This window comes from Lepidochelys kempii, chromosome 13, assembly GCF_965140265.1.
Source record: "Lepidochelys kempii isolate rLepKem1 chromosome 13, rLepKem1.hap2, whole genome shotgun sequence".
Taxonomy (NCBI): Eukaryota; Metazoa; Chordata; order Testudines; family Cheloniidae; genus Lepidochelys; species Lepidochelys kempii.
Genome location: NC_133268.1, coordinates 28,393,144 through 28,413,537, shown reverse-complemented (window position 1 = coordinate 28,413,537; position 20,394 = coordinate 28,393,144). Strand labels below are relative to the sequence as shown.

At 53.1% G+C, this 20,394-nt stretch overlaps 1 protein-coding gene across 3 annotated transcripts in view; it reads right to left on the bottom strand.

Annotated features, from left to right (window-relative positions):
- Positions 1–20,394, bottom strand: part of SNTA1 (syntrophin alpha 1) — a 71,763-nt gene that overhangs the window by 14,984 nt on the left and 36,385 nt on the right. For all 3 annotated transcript variants that reach the window (XM_073309912.1, XM_073309914.1, XM_073309913.1), the window contains one exon: positions 162–363. In XM_073309912.1, the coding sequence (XP_073166013.1) occupies positions 162–363 (202 nt within the window). The remainder of the gene's footprint in view (positions 1–161; positions 364–20,394) is intronic.

Below are 20,394 nucleotides of genomic sequence, written 5' to 3'. Positions count from 1 at the left end.
TCTTCCTGAGAGACCGTCTAAGTCTGCCAATCCCTACTCCGGCTATGGGTTCGAGTGGGACACAGTCTCCTGGGCGGAGCGCACCGGGGGGCCTGCGGGGTCATGCTGTGAATGGGGGCACGGATCCCCTCCTGGGCAAGTCCCCCGGGGGCCTGGGTTACCTGTTCTCTGGGTCACTGGGGAGACATTTCCTTGACACATAGCACATTTTCAGAGGCATGTTCTTCCCTTCCTTGAGGTCACGCAGGGAGAGGATGGGCGAGGCTTGCTTCTGAAGGGAGACAGCCGGCGACGGGTCCCAGCTGACGGTCGCCCCGGACGAGGAGTTCTTGAAGTACGGCGAGATCTCCTTCATGTATTTCACTGGAACGCAGAGAGACACACAGGGGCCAATGGAACAAATCCCTCCCAATTCCAAGCACTTCCCTTCACTGCCCCCCTCCAGGGCTACCCCGGCACCTGCACTGCACAAAGCCAAGCCGCCTCGGAACCCCCCGCAGACGCGGGGCGGCAGGACACAATGTACCCAGGCACTCCTTGCAGTCCCATCAGCCACACCCCGCCCCACAACCACCCACTGACAAAGGCCACTTTGTAATGAAGGGGGTTGGCCTCTGTGATCACACTCAGCCTCTGCTGTCCCAGCCGCTGGTTCAGCACCAAAGCAAACAGCATGCACACAGGGGCAGGTCTGCACATCCCCAGCACATTACCACAAACCATTCCAAGTGAAGTGGCCGATAAACACCTCTGCAGTCCCAGGATAAAGGAGAGTTAGCGGGTTACACGGGGTTGTACTGAGACATAAAACCAGCGTCTCTGCTGAGTCCGTGGGTTTGGGGTCTAGCAGAATTATGAATTTAAACTCCCAGGCTCCTCTGTCAAAGGTGCTGGGCAGGTTTCCTTTGTGGATGAGGACTGAGAGGTCACATATAGAGTGACAGTCCCCCCCTTCAATGAGGAGGCTGGCTGGCTGGTAGCAGGAGTCCAGCGGTGGGGCTGATCCCCAGCCAGCCCCAGTCTGCCCCGCAATCAGTCCGGGCTCCTGGGGACAGAGCCAACCCCTCCCGGCACTATGTGTGCTTCCCTTTGTCCATGTGGGGAGGAGGGAGGTGTCCTTAGCTTCTGCCACCAGCAGGCTCTGGCTATTGATTGGACAGACAGACAGACACAGATAGCTAATGTGTTCCTTTATGTTAGAGGAATAGCACAAAGGGGCCCTGGCCTGTGGCTAGGTCACCTAGGGGCTACTGTAATACCCATGGCTATCACAACACCGCTCACAATACTCGTGCAGTGAAACATGCTGTGGGTGCTGGTGTGTTTCATTCTTTCCTTCGCCGACCTCCCTCCGCCCCCCGACCCCCCCAAAGAAACAAACTGTTTTCTTTGGCTTAGGGAAGAATCCCGAGCCCTGGGCTTGGCCTCATCTGACCATGAGAGCAGGACAGCATGTGGTTCACCTACCCAAGAAAGCCGCGAATGTCCTTTCAGAGGGATTACACGCGTCCAGGGACTAGCTCGTGAACCTGGAACTGCTTCGGAGCAGGCAGCCCTAGAGGCCCAGGATGGGTTTCACCGGGGAGGGAAAGTTATCATTCCTTTGAGGCTTTTTCAAATTGCCTTATTTCCTCCTTAAAGAACCAGCAGCATAGAATCATAGAAGATTAGGGCTGGAAGAGACCTCAGGAGGTCATCTAGTCCAACCCCCTACTCAAAACAGGACCAACCCCAACTAAATCATCCCAGCGAGGGCTTTGTCAAGCCAGGCCTTAAAAACCTCTAAGGATGGAGATTCCACCACCTCCCTAGGTAACCCATTCCAGTGCTTCACCACCCTTCTAGTGAAATAGTGTTTCCTAATATCCAACCTAGATCTCCCCCACTGCAACTTGAGACCATTGCTCCTTGTTCTGTCATCTGCCATAACTGAGAACAGCCTAGCTCCATCCTCTTTGGAACCCCCTTCAGGTAGTCGAAGGCTGCTATCAAATCCCCCCTCACTCTTCTCTTCTGCAAACTAAATAATCCCAGTTCCCTCAGCCTCTCCTCATAAGTCAGGCACTCCAGCCCCCTCATCATTTTTGTTGCCCTCCACTGGATTCTCTCCAATTTGTCCACATCCTTTCTGTAGTGGGGGGACCCAAAACTGGACTCAATACTCCATAGATGACCTCACCAGTGCCGAATAGAGGGGAATAATCACTTCTCTCGATCCGCTGGCAATGCTCCTACTAATGCAGCCCAATATGCCATTAGCCTTCTTGGCAACAAGGGTACACTGCTGACTCATATCCAGCTTCTCATCCATTGTAATCCCCAGGCCCTTTTCTGCAGAACTGCTGCTTAGCCAGTCGGTCCCCAGCCTGTAGCGGTGCATGGGATTCTTCCGTCCTAAGTGCAGGACTCTGCACTTGTCCTTGTTGAACCTCATCAGATTTCGTTTGGCCCAACCCTCCAATTTGTCTAGGTCTCTCTGGACCCTATCCCTACCCTCCAGTGTATCTACCTCTTCCCCCAGCTTAGTGTCATCCACGAATTTGCAGAGGGTGCAATCCATCCCATCATCCAGATCGTTAATGAACATGTTGAACAAAACTAGCTCCAGGACAGACCCCTGGAGCACGCCGCTTGATACCGGCTGCCAACTAGACATCAAGCTGTTGATCACTACCCATTGAGCCCGACGATCTAGCCAGCTTTCTATCCACCTTATAGTCCATTCATCCAATCCGTACTTCTTTAACATGCTGGCAAGAATACTGTGGGAGACCATGTCAGAAGATTGCTAAAGTCAAGATAAGTCAAGTATGAGCAACCACATCACAGACGGCAGGACAAACAAAGCCACGTGTGGCATGTAGGATACCTGGCATGTCCCCTGCTGTAATGTGTGTGCAATGGTCCATGTGTAAGGCTCTGGAGCTGCATATCCAAGGAAATCTGCCCATCCTTGTATCTCCAATGGGTAATGTTGGTGACTGGTTGTGGGCATTGCCTAATGCTGCTCAGATCAGGTCGCGGTGTCCCGGGGCAGAAGACCCAGCAGCCAGTGCACACTAGTTCTCTCACTTCGGCCAGCATCAGTGTCACGGCCACCATGGGAGAAAATCACAAACCATTCAGCACAGGGGCATGTTTCTTTAGTGTCTCTTGCTACTCCAAAGCCCAGGGGAGTCAGCTCCCACCCTTGCTGCAGTGTGTTTCTCTGCACAGGTAGAGTATGCAGAGGAGGTGAGTTAGCTACTGAACTTGTTCACAAACTTTTCCCCGGTAGGATTCACTTTTAAACAGCCCTAGGGCAGTCTGCTCCAGGAAGTTCAGCTGGCACAAGCAGGCGTCAGCTGGGTTTATTTTCCCCATTTGAATTCCTCTCCTTGCCCCAGTCTCCCAGTCTCTCCTAGGCCACCTGCTGCTCCCACACAAGAAGCATGTCAAAGCCGTGACAGTCGAGTGGCCAGACCTTAGCCAAAAGGGGCTCACCTGTCTCTCACCGGCAGCCCATGTAAGTAGCTGTCACGGAGTCCCTGCGCGATGCTCTGGAACTGCTCCCCATGAAGCCAGTCAGGACTCTGGGGCCGTCTCCTTTCTGTGAGCACCCTGTCTTCAGGACACAAAGCTCACACAGCTTCCACCTTCCTGGGCCTGACCTCAGAGCATTCAGCATCCTCTGCCCCTCCGTGCGCTTCCCACAGCAAGTCCGCTCAGGCGGGGCTCCTGGGGAAGCCAGAGGGTCCTGCACCCCAACTTCGCAGTCAGACGTGACTCTCAGCCAGCCAGTAAAACAGAGGTTTATTAGACGACAGGAACATGGTCTAAAACAGAGCTTGTAGGTGCAGAGAACGGGACCCCTCAGCTGGGTCCATTTTGGGGGGCAGTGAGCCAGACAACCACGTCTGCCCTTCACTCCATGTCCCAGCCAGCCCCAAACTGAAACTCCCTCCAGCCCCTCCTCCTCTGGGCTTTGTTCCTTTCCCGGGCCAGGAGGTCACCTGATTCCTTTGTTCTCCAACCCTTTAGCTCTCACCTTGCAGGGGGGAAGGGCCCAGGCCATCAGTTGCCAGGTTACAGGGTGTCGGCCATCCTCTGTGTCCAGACTCCTGCACACGCGTGCCCTCTAGGGCTCTGCAGTGATTATACACCCTTACCCCACCACCTAGGTACTTAAGAACTGCATAGGGGAAACTGAGGCACCCCCACAATATTCGGAGGAAACATTAATAACAGTCCCACTTCGTCACAGTAGCGCCTTTGTGTGTTAGCCAGGGTGTACTTGAGTCTGGGTACGGTGTGTATGCAGCATGCCGGTTTGACACCCGTGTGCGCGTCTCAGCACTCTGCGTATGCCATGTGCACGCGTTCCCAACTGCTGTCCGTGCGGCAGCATGCCGTGATGGGCTTCTGCAGCCTTGGGGGTGGGGGGAGAAACACGATGCAAACCAAGCGGAAACTATTTCAAACCAAGATGCAGCCCTGCTTTGCCAGGAGACTGGACTCGCAAACTTTCCCTCACTGCCTCTGTGATCTGAGGAGCCACTGAGCGGGTTCAAACCTAGGCTGAGAAAGAGAACGCTGAGGAAGTGGGGCCAGCGTCTGGCACGCCGGTAACTCAGTTATTGCTGACACTCATTCCCAATATGTCTGATTAATGTTCTCGCCTACGCAGGCTGTTCTCAGACCACCAGCCAACAGGCAGTTCAAAGGCACTGGGACGCCAGCCAGGATTGTTCCAAGTACGGCCTAGCAGAGCCTCTCAAACCCTCCGATTGACTGGCCTGGCTGAGACGCAGGAAGAAGAACGGCTTGTGGATGCAAAGCAGTACATCTGTATTCGCTTTCACTGGGAAAGGATGTTGAGCCGGGAGGGTAAGAAATTGGGCAGGGGGGTTGTACATTCAGCAATTGGAATAGATCAGCGAAACGCTGCCCTGTAAGGGGGGCTATTTCAAAAAGCTAAGGGATTTCCACAGGCTGGCACATTATAATCATGTCAAAAGAAGTCACTGTGGTTAATAGCGTCGAACACCTCTCTCCCCCCCGCCCCAAGCCAGGTGGAATGCTGAGCCGCTCATTGGGCATGTGTGGCAAGTGGTTACAGCGGTGAACTAGGACTCCGCATACTTGAGCTATGGTACCCTTCCTGCCACTGACTTGCTGCGTCACCTTGGACAAGTCACTTCACCTCTTGATGTCTCTGCTTCCTCATCCCCAAAACGGGGAGAATAATACCGTGAGACTTCATTCAGTCATGTTTGCAATGGGCTTGGAGAATCTAGACTGGAAGGCACTACAGAAGTGCAAAGAATGACTTTTATGCAAACTCAAGGACAATAGCAGGATACTGGGCTAAATGGACCTTTGGTCTGACCCAGTATGGCCGTTCTTATGTTCTCACAACTCCCTTAACATCACTATCCCTGTCTGCTCCCTGCTTCATGTGAGGAACAAACACTACCCGCAAATTCTCGATGCTCCCTCTGTGTCCTGAAGCTCCTGTACCCTTCACCCCCAGATATCAGCTCCTCCAGGCACTGCCTTCCTGCAGAGCTGAGACCAGACTCCTCCAAAGTCCTTCCTTGGTGCCTGAAACTCTGTCTTCAATCCCAGCAATGGAGATCTGAGGGCGAACACAGAGCTAACCATGAACTCTAGGGATTTATCTACTCTATGGAGCTAGTCCAGATATAAATACTGTGCATGCCCCTGTCACACTTTCAGGGTAACTGCACCTGTATCCTCCCCCTCACCCCAGGTGCCCACTCCAGGAGGGCCCAGTCAGGTCTCAGGGCTCCAGCCGTCACCTGTCTCTGGGCAGGGACCCTTGTCCAACTCCCTCTGACCAGGAGGTTTGAAGACTGCACAGAAGGCCTGTCTGTTTGCAGGCTGAGAAAGAAGGTTCTGAGTCTGTTTGAATCCAGCCTTTTTTCCAGTCCAGCAAATGGACAGGACCTTCTGTTCAAGCGGGTCCCCAACCTTGCAGAAGGGCTGGAAAGCCTTGGCCTAGGAGGGCTCCATTACACTGATGCATATGGGATCTTTTACAGCTCTGTTTGTGTTTTCTCTGTGAGGCTTTTACCTTATGGATAAAGGTGCTTGCTCATAAAGAGCTGGGTGGTCCCTTGTAACTGCGAGCAATACACTCTGCCCGGAGAGAAAGCAAATGCAGGGGCTGGCCTCGAGGCAGACTGCCTTGCTGGGGATATCACAGTGTAAGGCAGGGAGCGGGGCAGCCTTAAATCCTTGGTCAGGAGTGCGGGAGGCAGCTCTCCACCCAAGAGAGGTGATGGCTGGGAGCCAGAAACCTCAAGTGGGTGCACTCAAGGAATCACGGTGGGGAAATTCAGGTGCAGTTACCCTGAACTGGGACAGCCCCTGGTAGAGGAGCAGCAAGGGCACACTGCCTATCCTGGCATAAGCTCCAGCATACTGCCAGTGTGGGCCAGTAAATCACTGCCTTCATGGGTCAGTTGTTGGCAGGGTTGGACGGGCCACTGAGAGGACGACCAGATGGCGAGAGCTCATTAATTAGCTGGGAACAATGGAGTTCTGAAAGAGCGATAGTCTAGGGGAGACACTCTGCTCTCACACCAGTTGGCGTGACTCCCTGGCCTCCTGTGGAGTTACTTCAGATTTGCTCCAGTCTGACGGAGAGAGGAACCAGACCCGTCGCCTGTCAGACTTTACACACTACACTGAGCTGCTTGCAGCACCTGCCTAGGATGGATCATTAACTAGACTATAACCAACAGCCTGGGAAAGAGAGGGAGAAGAAACTCCCCAAGAATGACTACCTGATAAGCAGAGATGTCATTGCTGAAAAAGGCTGCAGACGACACAAAAATTGGGGGAAAGGTAACTAGAGACGAGGACAGGAGATCGCTTGGTAAACTGGGTGTGAGCAAAAACTGTGCATTTTAACAGGTTAAATGTAAGCTCAGCTCTAGATACAATTCAGCTGTGGCCTCACTGGCGGGCTTTCTTTGCTTGATAGGAAGCATGGCCCAGGAGAAGCACCAAAGCAGTGGGGCTCAGGAGACCTAGGTTCTTACTATTCAAGGATAAAAGAATCGAGTTGAGTCATGAATTTACAACCCAGAGGGTGGAGGTGGTTGTATTTTTTATTTATTTTTTGCTAGAGATATGGTTGGCCCGTGAATCTGGATGCGGGAGAGATTTCAATGGTAAACCACTGGAGCGCCATGTGTCACACCGGATCTGGGTTCATTCACCCAAATAATAATGGAGTGTTTGAAATGATGGGGATTAGGTGGCTGATTCAGGCTCTCCTGAGGTTCACCCAGACACGGCCTTTGGAGTTACATGGCTTCTCTAATTCCACCGGAAACTCCCCCTCCAATGTGTTTTCAATGGGGAGTAGCAGAGCTGCCATCTCGCTGATGGGAAGGAGAGGAATGGGGCTGGAAACAGCTTAATTGCAAAGAGCTGCTGTTGGCACGTACTGCTGAGACATGCCCACTGGAAGCCATGTTCCCAGCCTCTCTCCTCTCATGCTCACTAATCATTTGATTTAGTCCTTGTCTAAGGGCTTAGACAGCTGTAGCGCTTCGGTGTAGACACTACCTACGCTGAGAGGAGGGGTTCTTCTGTCCGCATAGCTAATCCGCCTCCCCAAGAATTCTTCAGTCGACCTAGCGCTGTCTACACAGGGGTTAGGTTGGCCCAACTACATCACTCAGAGGCGTGAATTTTTCACACCCCCGAGCAAGGTACCTGAGTCGACCTAACTTTTTACTCTAGACCAAGCCATACTCAGCTCTGGCGCAGTGCAGGTGGTACATACAGAGGAATGCTGAGACCTCAGCCCTCACTTCAGAGGACACCCCTTCTCCTCTTTATTTTCCAAATGAATTCAATGCTGGTCAAAGGTGCCAGCCTATTTAATTCCTTGGAGTGGTGGGTAGAGCCTGCTGAAGGGACGTAAGGCCCTGCTCCCTCGGACGAGGGAGGAGGCCCAGAGCTCAGGACCTAAATAAGCACAGGAGACAAAAAATGATCAAACAGGGATCAGAGTGCAGATAGGCACAGTGGAACACCGACAGACTCCAGTTGTCAGTGGGCAGAATTGAACCTGGGACCTTTGGAGCTAAATGCATGAGCCTCTACTGCATGAGATAAAAGCCACCTGGCCGTTAGCTCAGGCTGTAGAGCAGACTCATTAATCTCGCTCTAACTGGTCTCGGTGCCAAAACACCACACCCAGAAGGTGTGGGACAAAACACCACACCCAGAAGGTGTGTGGGTTACAACAACGCACTGAGAACGCAGTGATGTGGCTGCACCTGGCGTTTGAGCCATAAAGCTGGACCCGGAAGTGTTCTCCAGCAGTCCCGATGGGCTGAGCCAGTGGCATCGTACACCAGTGACTCTCACCCTGCTGTGGTCCACGGGCCGCAAAATGGCAGAAAAATTCATCCTGTGCCCCCACTATATCCCACAATCCTTGGGCCACCAAGACTGTGGGATTTGGGGGTCCTGGGAAGTTTCGGGGTGCTGCATGGGGATGCTGCTGCATCAGGGGATTCTGCTGGAGGCACGTCGCTACTTCCAGAGGCTCCAACGCTGGTTCCACAGCCCCCGGGGGGCTGTCTCCCCTGCCCCACAGCCAAGCATAGTTTGGACAGGGAGCTGAGAAGCTGCTCAGCGATAGGGTGGGAGGGAGCAGAGCGAGAGGGGCAGCCATGGCGGGAGCTGCTCCCACTGGGCCCAACACACCCCAGGATTTTGCTGTTCTCAGTCAGTGGGCTGCCCCTTTGCAACCCCGACACCTGCGACTTTACACTGAAAATTGAAATGGACCCGGCCTCCCCTGGGAGGCCATTGGGTTTGGTTTTTAAGGAAATCCACAGGGAGGCTGTTGGTCTTTTTATGTTTTTCTTGGTTTTAAAAAAACAAGAGAAGCTGAAGCAAATCCTACCAATCAATTCACCCCTCCCCCCAAACGAAACCACTCCAAGACACACCCAGGCAGGCCCTACCCCCAGCACAGGCACAGGGCTTGGGCAGCCGGGTGGCTGTGGGGCAAACGTCTTTGGGGAGCTCAGCTCTGCACCCAAGGCTCACAGGAGTGGGAGGAATCCCAGGCTGGGGGCATTTTTCCTGCTCATTTTCCCTAATTTCCCCTGTCTTGATATCTGGCCAGGCACCGCCCCCGAGCAGGGGCTTCTGAGGGCTCCCACCCAGCAGCTTACAGACCCCTTCAAATTGCCGCTGAAAATAAAACCCAAGTTCGCTTAAAAATTGTAAACCACAAGCAATAAAAAGTTTGCCCACACACCAGACAGCTCCTGCCAAAGCCTGGTGTCCTGGCATCAGCATCACCACGGTGGCATGAACTTGGCGCCTCCGGCATAGCTGATGGAGAGGGGCCAGAATTAGCTGCCCGGAAGCCGTGCTCAACACTGGCGCTGGACAAAATTGTTCATCGGAAACATTTTTTCAACGAAAAATGCAGATTCGGGTTGGCCGGAACATTTTGTGATGAATTCATGTTGCTTGCAGCAAACTGATTTGGTCAAAACACAACAAAGAAAAAAAATTCAGAAATGTGGAAACCAATTGTTTGGTTTGTAGCCTTTTGACAAGATCGAAACCAACCACGCTGATTTTTCAGGCTAGAGTCACAAGGAGATTTAGGCACCACTCTCAAAACCATGGAGGAGAAGGCGAAGATGCCAATAGCCGTGTGGCTAGGCCACTCCCTGAAGATATGGGAGAGGCAGATTTGAATCCCTGCTCAGGATTTTTAAGGGTCTAACTCAAGATTTTTTAATTATTGGGGTCATCTCTATTGTGTCTTTGACTTGGCCTGTCCTCCAGCCCCCCTGCCTCAAGGCTGTGCCTAAATCTCCCCTCACAACACCTTTAAGGCTTTGTCTACATGGGGAAATAGACTGGCACAAATATTCTGGAATAGCTCTCTGTGTGCACACTCCGTTCTGGAATTAAAGTGACTTTATTCCAGAATAATTACTCCACTCACAAACTCACGTTTGTGCTGGACTTGAGCGTGCACATTCCAGAATAGCTAAATTACACCGGAATAGTTATTCCGGAAGAGCTATGCTGGTCAATTTCCCCTGTGTAGACATGCTCTAGGATCCAGCCCTTCTGCTCAGTCTCCACAGCTGAAACTCTCATCTGGGCACTTATCATCTCACCTCTTCACCAGCCAGCCATCCAGGAACATGTACGGCCCTTTTCACCACACTAGTCCAGCTCTCCCAGACTACTGCAAGCTCTGCTCTGGTTTTATTGCTATTCATTTATAGGGATCTCAGCTTAGATCAGAGCCACATTTTGCTGGGCACTGCACAGACACCTGGCCCTGGGGCTCATATACTGACTTTGCTCCCCTCAAACCCATTCAGAAAGCTGCTGCTCAGGAGCATTCTCTTCCTGTCCATCGCTATGACAACATTTCCTCTCTGCTCCCCTCCACTGGCTCCCCCCTTCCTCGACTGCACCATGCACAAACTATTAGTCATTGCCTTTCAGCACCCCCACGGCCTAGCCCAGCCACACTAATCCGTGGTACCTACCGGCCCTGTCTCTGCTCTGCCGACGAGGCCAGCCATCCAGCACTGCGCTTCTGTCCCATTCCCCGCCTCACGCCCCTTTGCACTTCCGCCCATACTGCCCCCAATGCGCAGACAGGGCTGCCCATAACAACCCACTTGCGGGAGACATTGTCCTGAAAATCCTTCCCTACTGCTCACTTCCGCTCTGCTGCATACAACTCCTGGGCAGCTCTGGGCAACGGGACGGGCCAGCACTGCCTGTACCAGGCTGCTCAGGATCGGTCACTGGTTACTTCATCCTCTTCCGCTCCCTATAAGTTTGTTTCGTTTCCCTGTTGTCTCTCGTCACATGCATCGATTAGAAACTCTGTGGGGCAAGCGCTTTTAATTCTATCTGTGAGCACCGCGCCTAGCACAATAGGGCCTGGATCACCAATCCTAGTCGCTAGATCCCACTGTCACAGCAGCACAGCCGGCCCAGAAAAGTCCCAATGGGTCACCTTGGGTTACTGCTCTCTGGGAGAATCTCTGGCTTAAGAGCAAGAGAGGCCATGGAGGGCACGCTGCCCTTTTCTCATTTAAACCAGGGCAAGCTGCTCCCTGTGTGATGCTGACGTTCCCCGCGAGGCGTGCATGCCAGGCACGGCACCTTTGGGAACGACACGTCCAGCCGACTCCTCCCACACACAGCCAGAGACAGGGACAAGCTATAAATGGATAGGATCCCAACGAAGCTGGTGGATCAAGTTACACAAACCTAGCGTAAAGTCCCAGTGCCTCAGGGGGAGGAGGCGACCGGGATGGGATCCTCATGTTCCGTGTCTCCCACTATAAATAGTAGGCTCCCTTGCTCAGACATTTGAGCTGTTCTCCCATTTCTCCCTGAGTCATTAATCTCGGCAGAGAATACCTGCCAACAATTACAGTGCCTGGGAACTAATAGGGTTTCAAAAAGATAGTACAGATTCTGAAACGCAGGCTGGATTTCTGAGCCTGCTCCCAAGAACGGCTTGGCTTCGGAGGAGATCTAGGGCTTCATTCTGCCTTACGCTGCCGTAAATCAGGAGTTACTCCACTGAGGCCAACAGCGGCACTTTGGTGTGAGTCTAGAATCAGGCTCCCAGACAAGAAAACAAAGGGCAAGACGCAGTTACTGGGATATGATTTTCATAACTGTGAGCTGCCGTTTCATGGGCAAATATGCCAGCACCACTGTCTACATCCATTGGCACATGCAAATACTACCGCTGAATGTGCCAACAGCCATTTGTGCAGCTATTTGAGCAGGCAGGTGTAGTAAGTACATGTGCAAATTAGGTGAACTATGAAGGGCACAGAGAGCAGCCCTGAGGGTGGCACGGACTGGACAGATGGTCACACAGACAAGAGAGTCATTTTGGAAATAGGCCTCTTCTGTGTTTCCCGTTTTAGCCCAAGATCGGGAAGCATCCTGTGAGTGGCTGAAGGATAGTTTTGAGGTTTACCATTAACCAGCTCATCATTGTCCTCTGCTTCCTGGTATCCCTATCCTCAGGAGAACTGAGGACTCACTATTTTCAAGTTTCAGAGTAACAGCCGTGTTAGTCTGTATTCGCAAAAAGAAAAGGAGGACTTGTGGCACCTTAGAGACTAACCAATTTATTTGAGCATGAGCTTTCGTGAGCATCCGATGAAGTGAGCTGTAGCTCACGAAAGCTCATGCTCAAATAAATTGGTTAGTCTCTAAGGTGCCACAAGTCCTCCTTTTCTTTTTACTATTTTCAAGAGCTCTTTATGGTTTCCATTACTGGTACTTGCAAAAAGCGCTCTCTTAAATCCACAATAAAGTTGAGGGTGACAAACAGGACTGTAAAACTGGGACCCCACCGCAGCTGGCTCATGTGCGTTTTCATGTCCGATCTGCTGCGTCTGGCTTTATGGACACAAACATGTTAGCTCTGCAGAGCTAGAGGTGAGGGACCTGGCGTCTGTTCTGGGTCACAGAGGTCTGGCAGACTCTGTTGGGCCAAGGCGGGGGGTTCCAGCAGTGCTGGGCTAGGGAGCTGAGTTTAAAATATTAGCCGAACCTGTCAGAAGAAACGTCTGAGGAACATTCAAAGCCTCAGTGCTACTGGCTGCTGCAGGACACCTGCTTACACACGAATCCCACCAAGGTGCTCCTTACTATTTTATCAGCATGCGCCAACGTCTGCTGCACCTTTCAACAGCTCATTGTAAAGCAGGTTAGAAAATGCACGAGCAACAGATCTCTAATAAACGATTCCCTAACCAGCATATAGAGAGTGTCTCGTCAGCGGGAACGGCAACTGCTGATGTTGTTAGGTCAATGCATGGGCCTCTCGAATGCAAGCTGTTAATGACTGAAAGCATCTTATAAAGTGCCATGTAGTTTAATAAATAATAAACTATTTCTAAGTGGAAGCCTCATCGACGTTAGCCATCAACATCAAATAGTGAGGTATACGGACCAAGGGTCACAGTGAAAACTGCATTCCTTTCCCAGTGCAGAGACGCTGTAAGGAGACAGCGGGATGGCACCCCTAGAACACCGGGTACGTGTGCCAGACCCAATTCTGCAGTGCCCCCGCTCAGTCAGGCACAGCAAGGGATGCTGAGCAAACCAGGAGGAAGGGGAGAGACCCTCCCTGCTCCCAGTGAGAGAGTGAGAGCCAAGCTGCGGGAGGGGGAGGGGTTCAAGGACAAAGCTGAAGAATGGGTCTGTGCAGTGCGATTGCTTTCACTTTCCCCGCCTATTGTCTTGGGAACAGTCCCCCACCCCACCCCTGATATGCTGCCCGAGTTTGGCTGCATGCACACCCCTTGCTCAACCCCCATCCCTCCCTCAGAGTGCTCAGGAGAGCACTGAAAGCCAGGACATTGGACCCTAGGCCAGAGCAGGAGCGGACCCCAGATGAGGGCCCCTGGCAGCAGGATCTCAGCATGATGGGGCAGCACAAAGCACTCATGTCCTCCCCTCTGCCCGGGGGCTCCCAGCTGCTGGGCCAATGGGCAGGGGTGGCTGAGGAGGGGGCATGACCAGGTTACCACTGCAGCTTCCATCTACTGCCAGAGACAGGGACAAGCCCCCAGGAGGGGGTCGTGATGGACACATGACCTGCCCTGGTGGGGTGCATCACCCCTGGGTGCAATCACTGATCCCCTTGGCACCAGTGTAGTCAGGGAAACGCTGATTTCTTAAGCATTTCTTGGTAAGTTTGATCTGAGCTAGCATGCTGAGGGCTCCCAGCCCTAGCCTGGCTCCCGCGTCACCATGACCCCTCTGCAGAGACGTGTGTTACAGTGAAATCTGTCTGATGGTTTTGGGAGAGGCGGAATCACATGTGGCAGGGGCAGACCGAGTCACTTAGTGTCGCTTTCCCTTTGATATCCCAGTTTTCCCTCGGGCGGAGATTTCTGCTCTGGGGAACCGGCCTTCCTGTTTGCCCTGGACATGTGGCGGCCGAGCGAGATCTGCTGCTGGGAGTTTGTCGTTTACGCAGCCTAGTTCAAAGGAAACAACAGAAGACACGTGGTGTTGTCGTGAACTCAGCCAGCAAAACTGGCCTCCTGCTCTGAAAACCCCCACACTTGGCTTGGGACTCTTTGTGGGGGGGGGGCTACGTATCTGCAAAACAATCCCCCCGAGAAACCGCCAGGAGCGTGTCCTGGGATGCTGCAGTTTGGACACGAAGCCGGGCACGCTGCGGCTGCTCTGGCGTGCGCTCCCGGAGGCATTTCTGGCTGCCTCGGTCCTGAGATCTCCGGAGCCGGCAGCTGCATCTCCTATTGTGCGTTATAGCCCTCACCGCAGCCTCAGCAACTTGCCCACGGGCATATAGTGGCAGCGAAGCAGTGCTGAAACCAGAACCAAGCTCTCCTGGCTCCTAGCCCTGTGCCTCCCTCACCGCCCTCCCTCCTGGGGGTACTGGGTACTGTATCAAAGCGATGCTCAGAGGGCAACCCCTAACCTCCATTCTGCTGGAGGCAGCTCCCCCCGTCCACGCAGCAGGGGGCTCTACGATTTGACGGAGAGCCTTCTGCAGGCACAATCCCGGCAGCAGGGACCCCTCTCAGATCACGCAAGCACAGGGCTTCTCATGAACGCTCAGCAGCAGGCTGAGAACGCAGTGGCCAAAATGGGTTTCCCGGCCTTCGGCGTCTCCGTAGCAACGAGGGCTGCGTGGAAATCATTGCCCATTAGACTGTTATTTGTTAGCAAGCACCCCGGGTCGATGCGTCTCACTGGGACGCACGCTAAGCTGAAGTGACGTGAAGAGCCTCTCTCCACACTGAACGGGTTTGCGCAACATTGTGCGATGCCAGAAATGCCACTCCTACACTGTGGGAATGTAGCCACTTGGCACGCTGCCACTCCTGGGAACCAGGGGCTGGGGCTGTCTCTCGCTTGCCCTCTCTGTTACAAGACAGCTTACCCCGACCTGATTCCTGCCCCACTTTCCCTTTGGTGGAAATACAAACTTCTGGAAGTGTGCTGCGTTCTAAAGAATCGGAATTAAGTCAATGACTGGGTCAGTTGTAGTCCTCTCTCATAAAACACGCACCAAGCGCAAAGATTTGCTTCTCTCACCCCAAGCAAAGTCTGGTGCACAGTTCCCGAGCGCCGTTATATAACAGGGTTGTCCCTTCCAAGCTACAAGCCAAAAGGGCCGTTAGAATACAGGTGCCTCTGATGCTGTTGGAACATGCACTGGCCCCAGACTTATACTGCAGAGGGGCCCTAGCTCCCTGTCATGCCCCAGGCTGCCTTAAGTCCGAAAAGTGTTATGGAAAACCATAGTCTCCTCCGGCCAACAATCTCCCTCGTTCTCAGGCTCAGAGCTGGCTGATCTGTGTGGAGCGTGGGGACAGATGTGGTTGCACCTCTCCGCCCTCAGCTGTTTCTCTTCGCTAAATCTGTTCTGTCAGATCCCAGGCGGGCTTTGGGCTAAGGGCTAATCCGTCTCCCCAGAGCCTTTGCACACGTGGGCTCTGCGGTGGCTGGAGGGGGGGAGCCGAATACCCCTCCGCAGGCTGTGCAGCGCCAGCCAGACCACTCTGCAGTTGCTACTAACCAGCTAAACTCAACTGTTTTTAAGTAGAATTTAAAAATGACTGGACTGGGGTTGGCCCAATATAACCGGATTTCAGTAAAGGGTTTGATACAGTGTCTCATGAAATGATCATTGAAAAACTGATACACACTGGCCTGCCTCAGGAACCTGACACATGGGCCACAGACAGTGCACAGAACACCATCCCCAGGGGTTTAGTGGTGGGACCCAGGGACCAGCACTAGGTCTAGATTTATTTAGCGGTTTCATCAATGAGATGGTGTGAAATGAATGGCAGTGGCAGGGCAGCATGGGCAGCACAGTGGTGACGTGTACCGATGCTATGAAGCTGGGAGGAGTGGTGAACACCAGGGTGGACAGAGAGGCAATGCAGGGCATGTCTACACTGCACATGAAGCCCGGGGTCTGACTCAGGTTTGAGTCCGAGACCCCTTATACCCCCCACACAAATCAGACTGACTTGGAGCAGCAAGCACTCAGGGCCTGGGCAGCGGGCCGCTGGGCCTCGTGTCCAAGCCCTGTTGTTCCTCAGCGTGGACCCAGGTCGAGCTGCAGACCCGCATCAGAAGGTCTGCACAGTGCCGTACGGACAAGTGAGCATGGCTGAGAGACCTGGGGCCAGCAACTGTAAATCCAGGTGTGGATGCCCAAGCACGGGGTTGGAAAAGCTGTGTCCACATGCCCGGGTCCCACAGACCCGGTTTATAGGGCAGGGCAGCCACACAGCCAGATTGGAAACCCGGGGCTCCATCCTTACTGACCTCTGTGGGAGTTTTTGCCATTATTTCAAATGGAAGCAGGAGCAGACTCATGAGCTGTGAGCTTTAACCCACCGTGGAAGGGGAGGAATTATTTAATGTGGTCCAGCAGGTACAGCTAAGAGCCCTGGGATGAAATGGAGAAAGGAAAAATGACATGGGCTGACGAGCCGGAATACCTTCTGAGGTGTGAGATCAGGCTGTGGGACAGTCTCCCAGAGCAAGTGGTGGAGACCCCGTTGCTTGGGGCATTTCACACTAGAATGGACAAAGCCTTAGAAAACATGCGGTAGGGAGCGACCCTGTGTGGGCAGAGAGGAGCTAATCCTTCCTCCCAGCTCTCACTTGCATGATTCTGCAGCAGCTAAAGCCCCTTCTACAAGAAGCTTTGGCAGAGGGATCTGTGTCACCATGGATCCATGGGGCACTGCTCTAGCCCACCCCTAGACTTCTCCGCGGGGATGTGGCTGGACCGCAAAGCCCCCCTCCCAGCATGGGGGCTGGAGGACCCGCTGTGTAGAAACTTACCCCATGCTGAGGGAACCCCAGCGGGTTGTGCGCACTTGCAATGGTGCAAGTGGAGTTGCAAGGGGAAATGCAAACCTGACACGGGGCAGAGCCTGCCAGCTGGTGTTTGCCGACATACGGAGGGAATATTTGGCATGTTTTCAGTGATAATCCTGCGCTTCTCCTGGGGATTTATTCACAGTGTATCATAATAGGGAATGAAGAAGGATTTGCAGGTGTCTGAATTTAGGCCGAGGTTCCAGACACCACTACGGTGCAGCGCTCGCCCAAGATGATTCGGCGATAGGCCTACACAGCCCAGACCTAGTTCTCCAGTATGAAATACCAGAGAACGTCACACGCCATGTTTCTGTTTTGCAGCAGATTAATTTAAACCTCTCCCAGTCCTTTTCTCTCCAGTGAAATCGTCTGTTATTGAACGGATTAATTAATTAATTACGCACATCTCATTAAAACAAATGACTCCAACCACATTATGCAGCATCCTTGCTACCGGCAATTCTAATTCTTAAACTGGGGGGGTTTAATGACAGTTGTAGAACGCTCGGATTCTTCGGGGCAGGCCTGGGCTCCGGCTCGTCAGTAACACTCAGAGATCATGCAGCAGAAATAGTTTGGCAGAGCTCTTGACTGATGGTCTAACCAAGCAGAAAGCAGCCTTCTCTGTGGCTGCTGGCCCAAAGCTTGGCAATCGTCAGGAACCCTGGCGCATGCCTCCTATTCCAAGGAAATACCTCCCCCATGGCAGCAGGGTTGGAAAACCAAATGCAATGCAGCCTTCTCTACCTGCCAGGGCTCATCCGGGTGGAGCATTGTACTCCACCCCAGCCAGCCAGGGGAACGACTGGCCCCCAAACAAATGAAAGATTTGGGATGGGATGTTAATTTTAAAAGGATCCATCTGTCTCTGCTCTTGGGGTCATGGACAGAGGTTGGGCATTTGGGCCAGTCCAGGCCAACAGCATTTGCAGTGGGAGGATAAGGAAGGGAGGAGAGGACAGAGCAAGCAGAGGGTTGTCATCTCCTTCCTATCCTCCTAGCTGCACAATGTCCTGAAAGTAGAGATGGGGGAGCTGTTCCCCCACTTCACCCCCTTTCTGGCCTTCTACAACACGGCAATCTGTCCCACAGGTAGGGCAGCCAGCCACAATGCCCATGGTACAGGCCGTCCAGGGCATGTGCAGCTCACAAAGCTGCAAACCTTTCCCACTGAACGTGGCCTGTTTGTAGTGACCCACTTTTCACCCTGACATCATGGTGAATTTAACACTTGTCTATGGTGCAGTGGGTCTTTTCCAGCCAGATACTACCATAGCCTCCTGTGGCACAAACGCCCCTGCAGGCCAGGCACGAGTGCTGAGCACTGGGCTGAGATACTCCGGCTGGCTCGCTAAATACACATCCCCAGAGGCAGCTGTGAGCGGAAGAGACTAGCTCCTATCCAGTTTCCTCATTGTAGTCAGCTCCTGTACCAGAGGGTTGGAGCATCATGCAGGAGACTCACTGTGCAATGCCATGATCTGGCATTCTGAGTTACAGTATAATTAATGGTTACAGCTAGTAAGGCTAACCAACTTACAAATTATTCAGAGGAAATAAGATGGGTACATCTTTAATCCAATTAAAAGAGAATGCAGCTGATGTTTGGAAAGTGAAGAGCTTCCACTGAAACAAATGTCTCCTTTCCAACTGCGTTCTCCAGTCCCCCGGCCTCGGCTGCTGAGCAGCCCCAGATTCACAACCTGGTGTGACAAATGGGGGGCCGCTCTTTATCAGTGATCAGTAACGTGGTGTCACTAGTGTGGTGTTTCTGTACCACACACAGGGATGGATATTTCACCTGAAGAGTCTGAGTGACAGCAGAGACTCTCTGCCCACCTAGGGAAAAAGGGACGAGGCCCATGGGAAGAGTCGCCTAACGATTTACACGTCAGGGTCATTAGAGGACGATGCTGCAGTGTAGGCTCAGCGGCTCTACCCCAGTGGCGGGCAACTTGTGGCCTGGGAGCTGCGGGCGGCCGTGCCTGCGGACAGTCAGTGTAAACAAACTGTCTCACAGCCTGCCAGTGGATTGCCCTGATGGGCCGCGTGCGGCCCGCAGGCCACAGGTTGCTCACCACTGCTCTACCCGTGCTCCCGGGCTAGAGCCCGAACCCTTTTGAACGGGGTGGATCAGACTGAGAGTTCCAGGGTATGTCTGCACTGTCCCCGGGACTGTGGCTGTGTCTACACATAAAATGCTACAGTGGCACAGTTGCGGTGCTGCAGCGGGTGTGCTGCTGTTGCACATGGGTTCAGACGCTAGCTGCACTCATGGGGGGGTTCACCCATGGCTGCAGTTAAGCTGCCTCCCCAAGGGGCGGTAGCTATGGCGGACAGAATTCTTCCGTCACCTAGTGCTGTCTGCACCGGGGGGTTGGTTAACATAGCTGGCTCACTTAGGGGTATGGGTTTTTCACACCTGGAGCAAGGTAGCTGGGTCAACCTAACTTTTTACTGTAGACGTGGCCTATAGCTGCACAGTTACATTGGCGTAGCTAAGCCAGCAGTGCAGACGCAGCCCACGCCAACAGAAGGGCTTTTTCCACTGGTGCAGGAACACCACCTCTCTGAATGACGGTCGCTAGGTCGAAGGCAGCGTTCCTCTATCAACACAGCTGTGCGTGTGTGCTGCGGGTTAGGTCGGCAGAGCTGTCGGTCGGGGTGTGGGTTTTGCAGACCTCTGACCGATGCAGCTATGCTGATATCACTTTGGAGAGCAGACCAAGCCCCACAGACACACAGGTGCTGGGCTGGCTAGGAGAAAGTCAACTAGTTCTGTTCCAGGCCTATAGATTAAGAAGAACCCTATCTAACTTAAGGCATGTCTACACTACAGCTGCATAGCTACAGCGCCTCACGGCACAGACACTTCCCACACTGACGGAAGGCGTTTTTCTGTCAGTGTCGTTAATCCGGCTCTCTGGGAGAGGGCAGTGAAGTCCTGTCGCAGCACTGGTTGCAGGCTCCCAGAGGTGGCTAAAACCCAGCAGACCTGCAGGGTGATAAGCAATGGCTATAGACAGAGCAGCGTACTTGGGTCCCAGTCTGAGAGTGGAATAATCGCAAGATTCCTTCCGGAGACAGACATGGGCAACAGGCCCAAGAGTGGAAAAGGGGACACTCGGGCAGCCAGAAAGAGGGCTGTGGAGTAGCTAGCCCCCGAACTGTGAGAGCAGCTCTTGCCATCACATTGGTTTGCTTCCCCAGAATTTGAAGATGTTCTGTATAAATCCCACCGCGACTTCTTTAGCTTGGACAAGAATCAACACAGGTGGAGCCTGCAACCCTATTTCCTACCCATGTGACCCATACAAGGGTTGTTTTCATTCTCATTTCCTCAGAGAAGATCTGAAAAGGGGTCCAAGATGGCCCCGCATATTGCACTTGAAACGAAATACTATAAAACTAGCACCAACCAAGGGCACAATGCCCCAGAAAATCCGGTGTCTGGCTAAT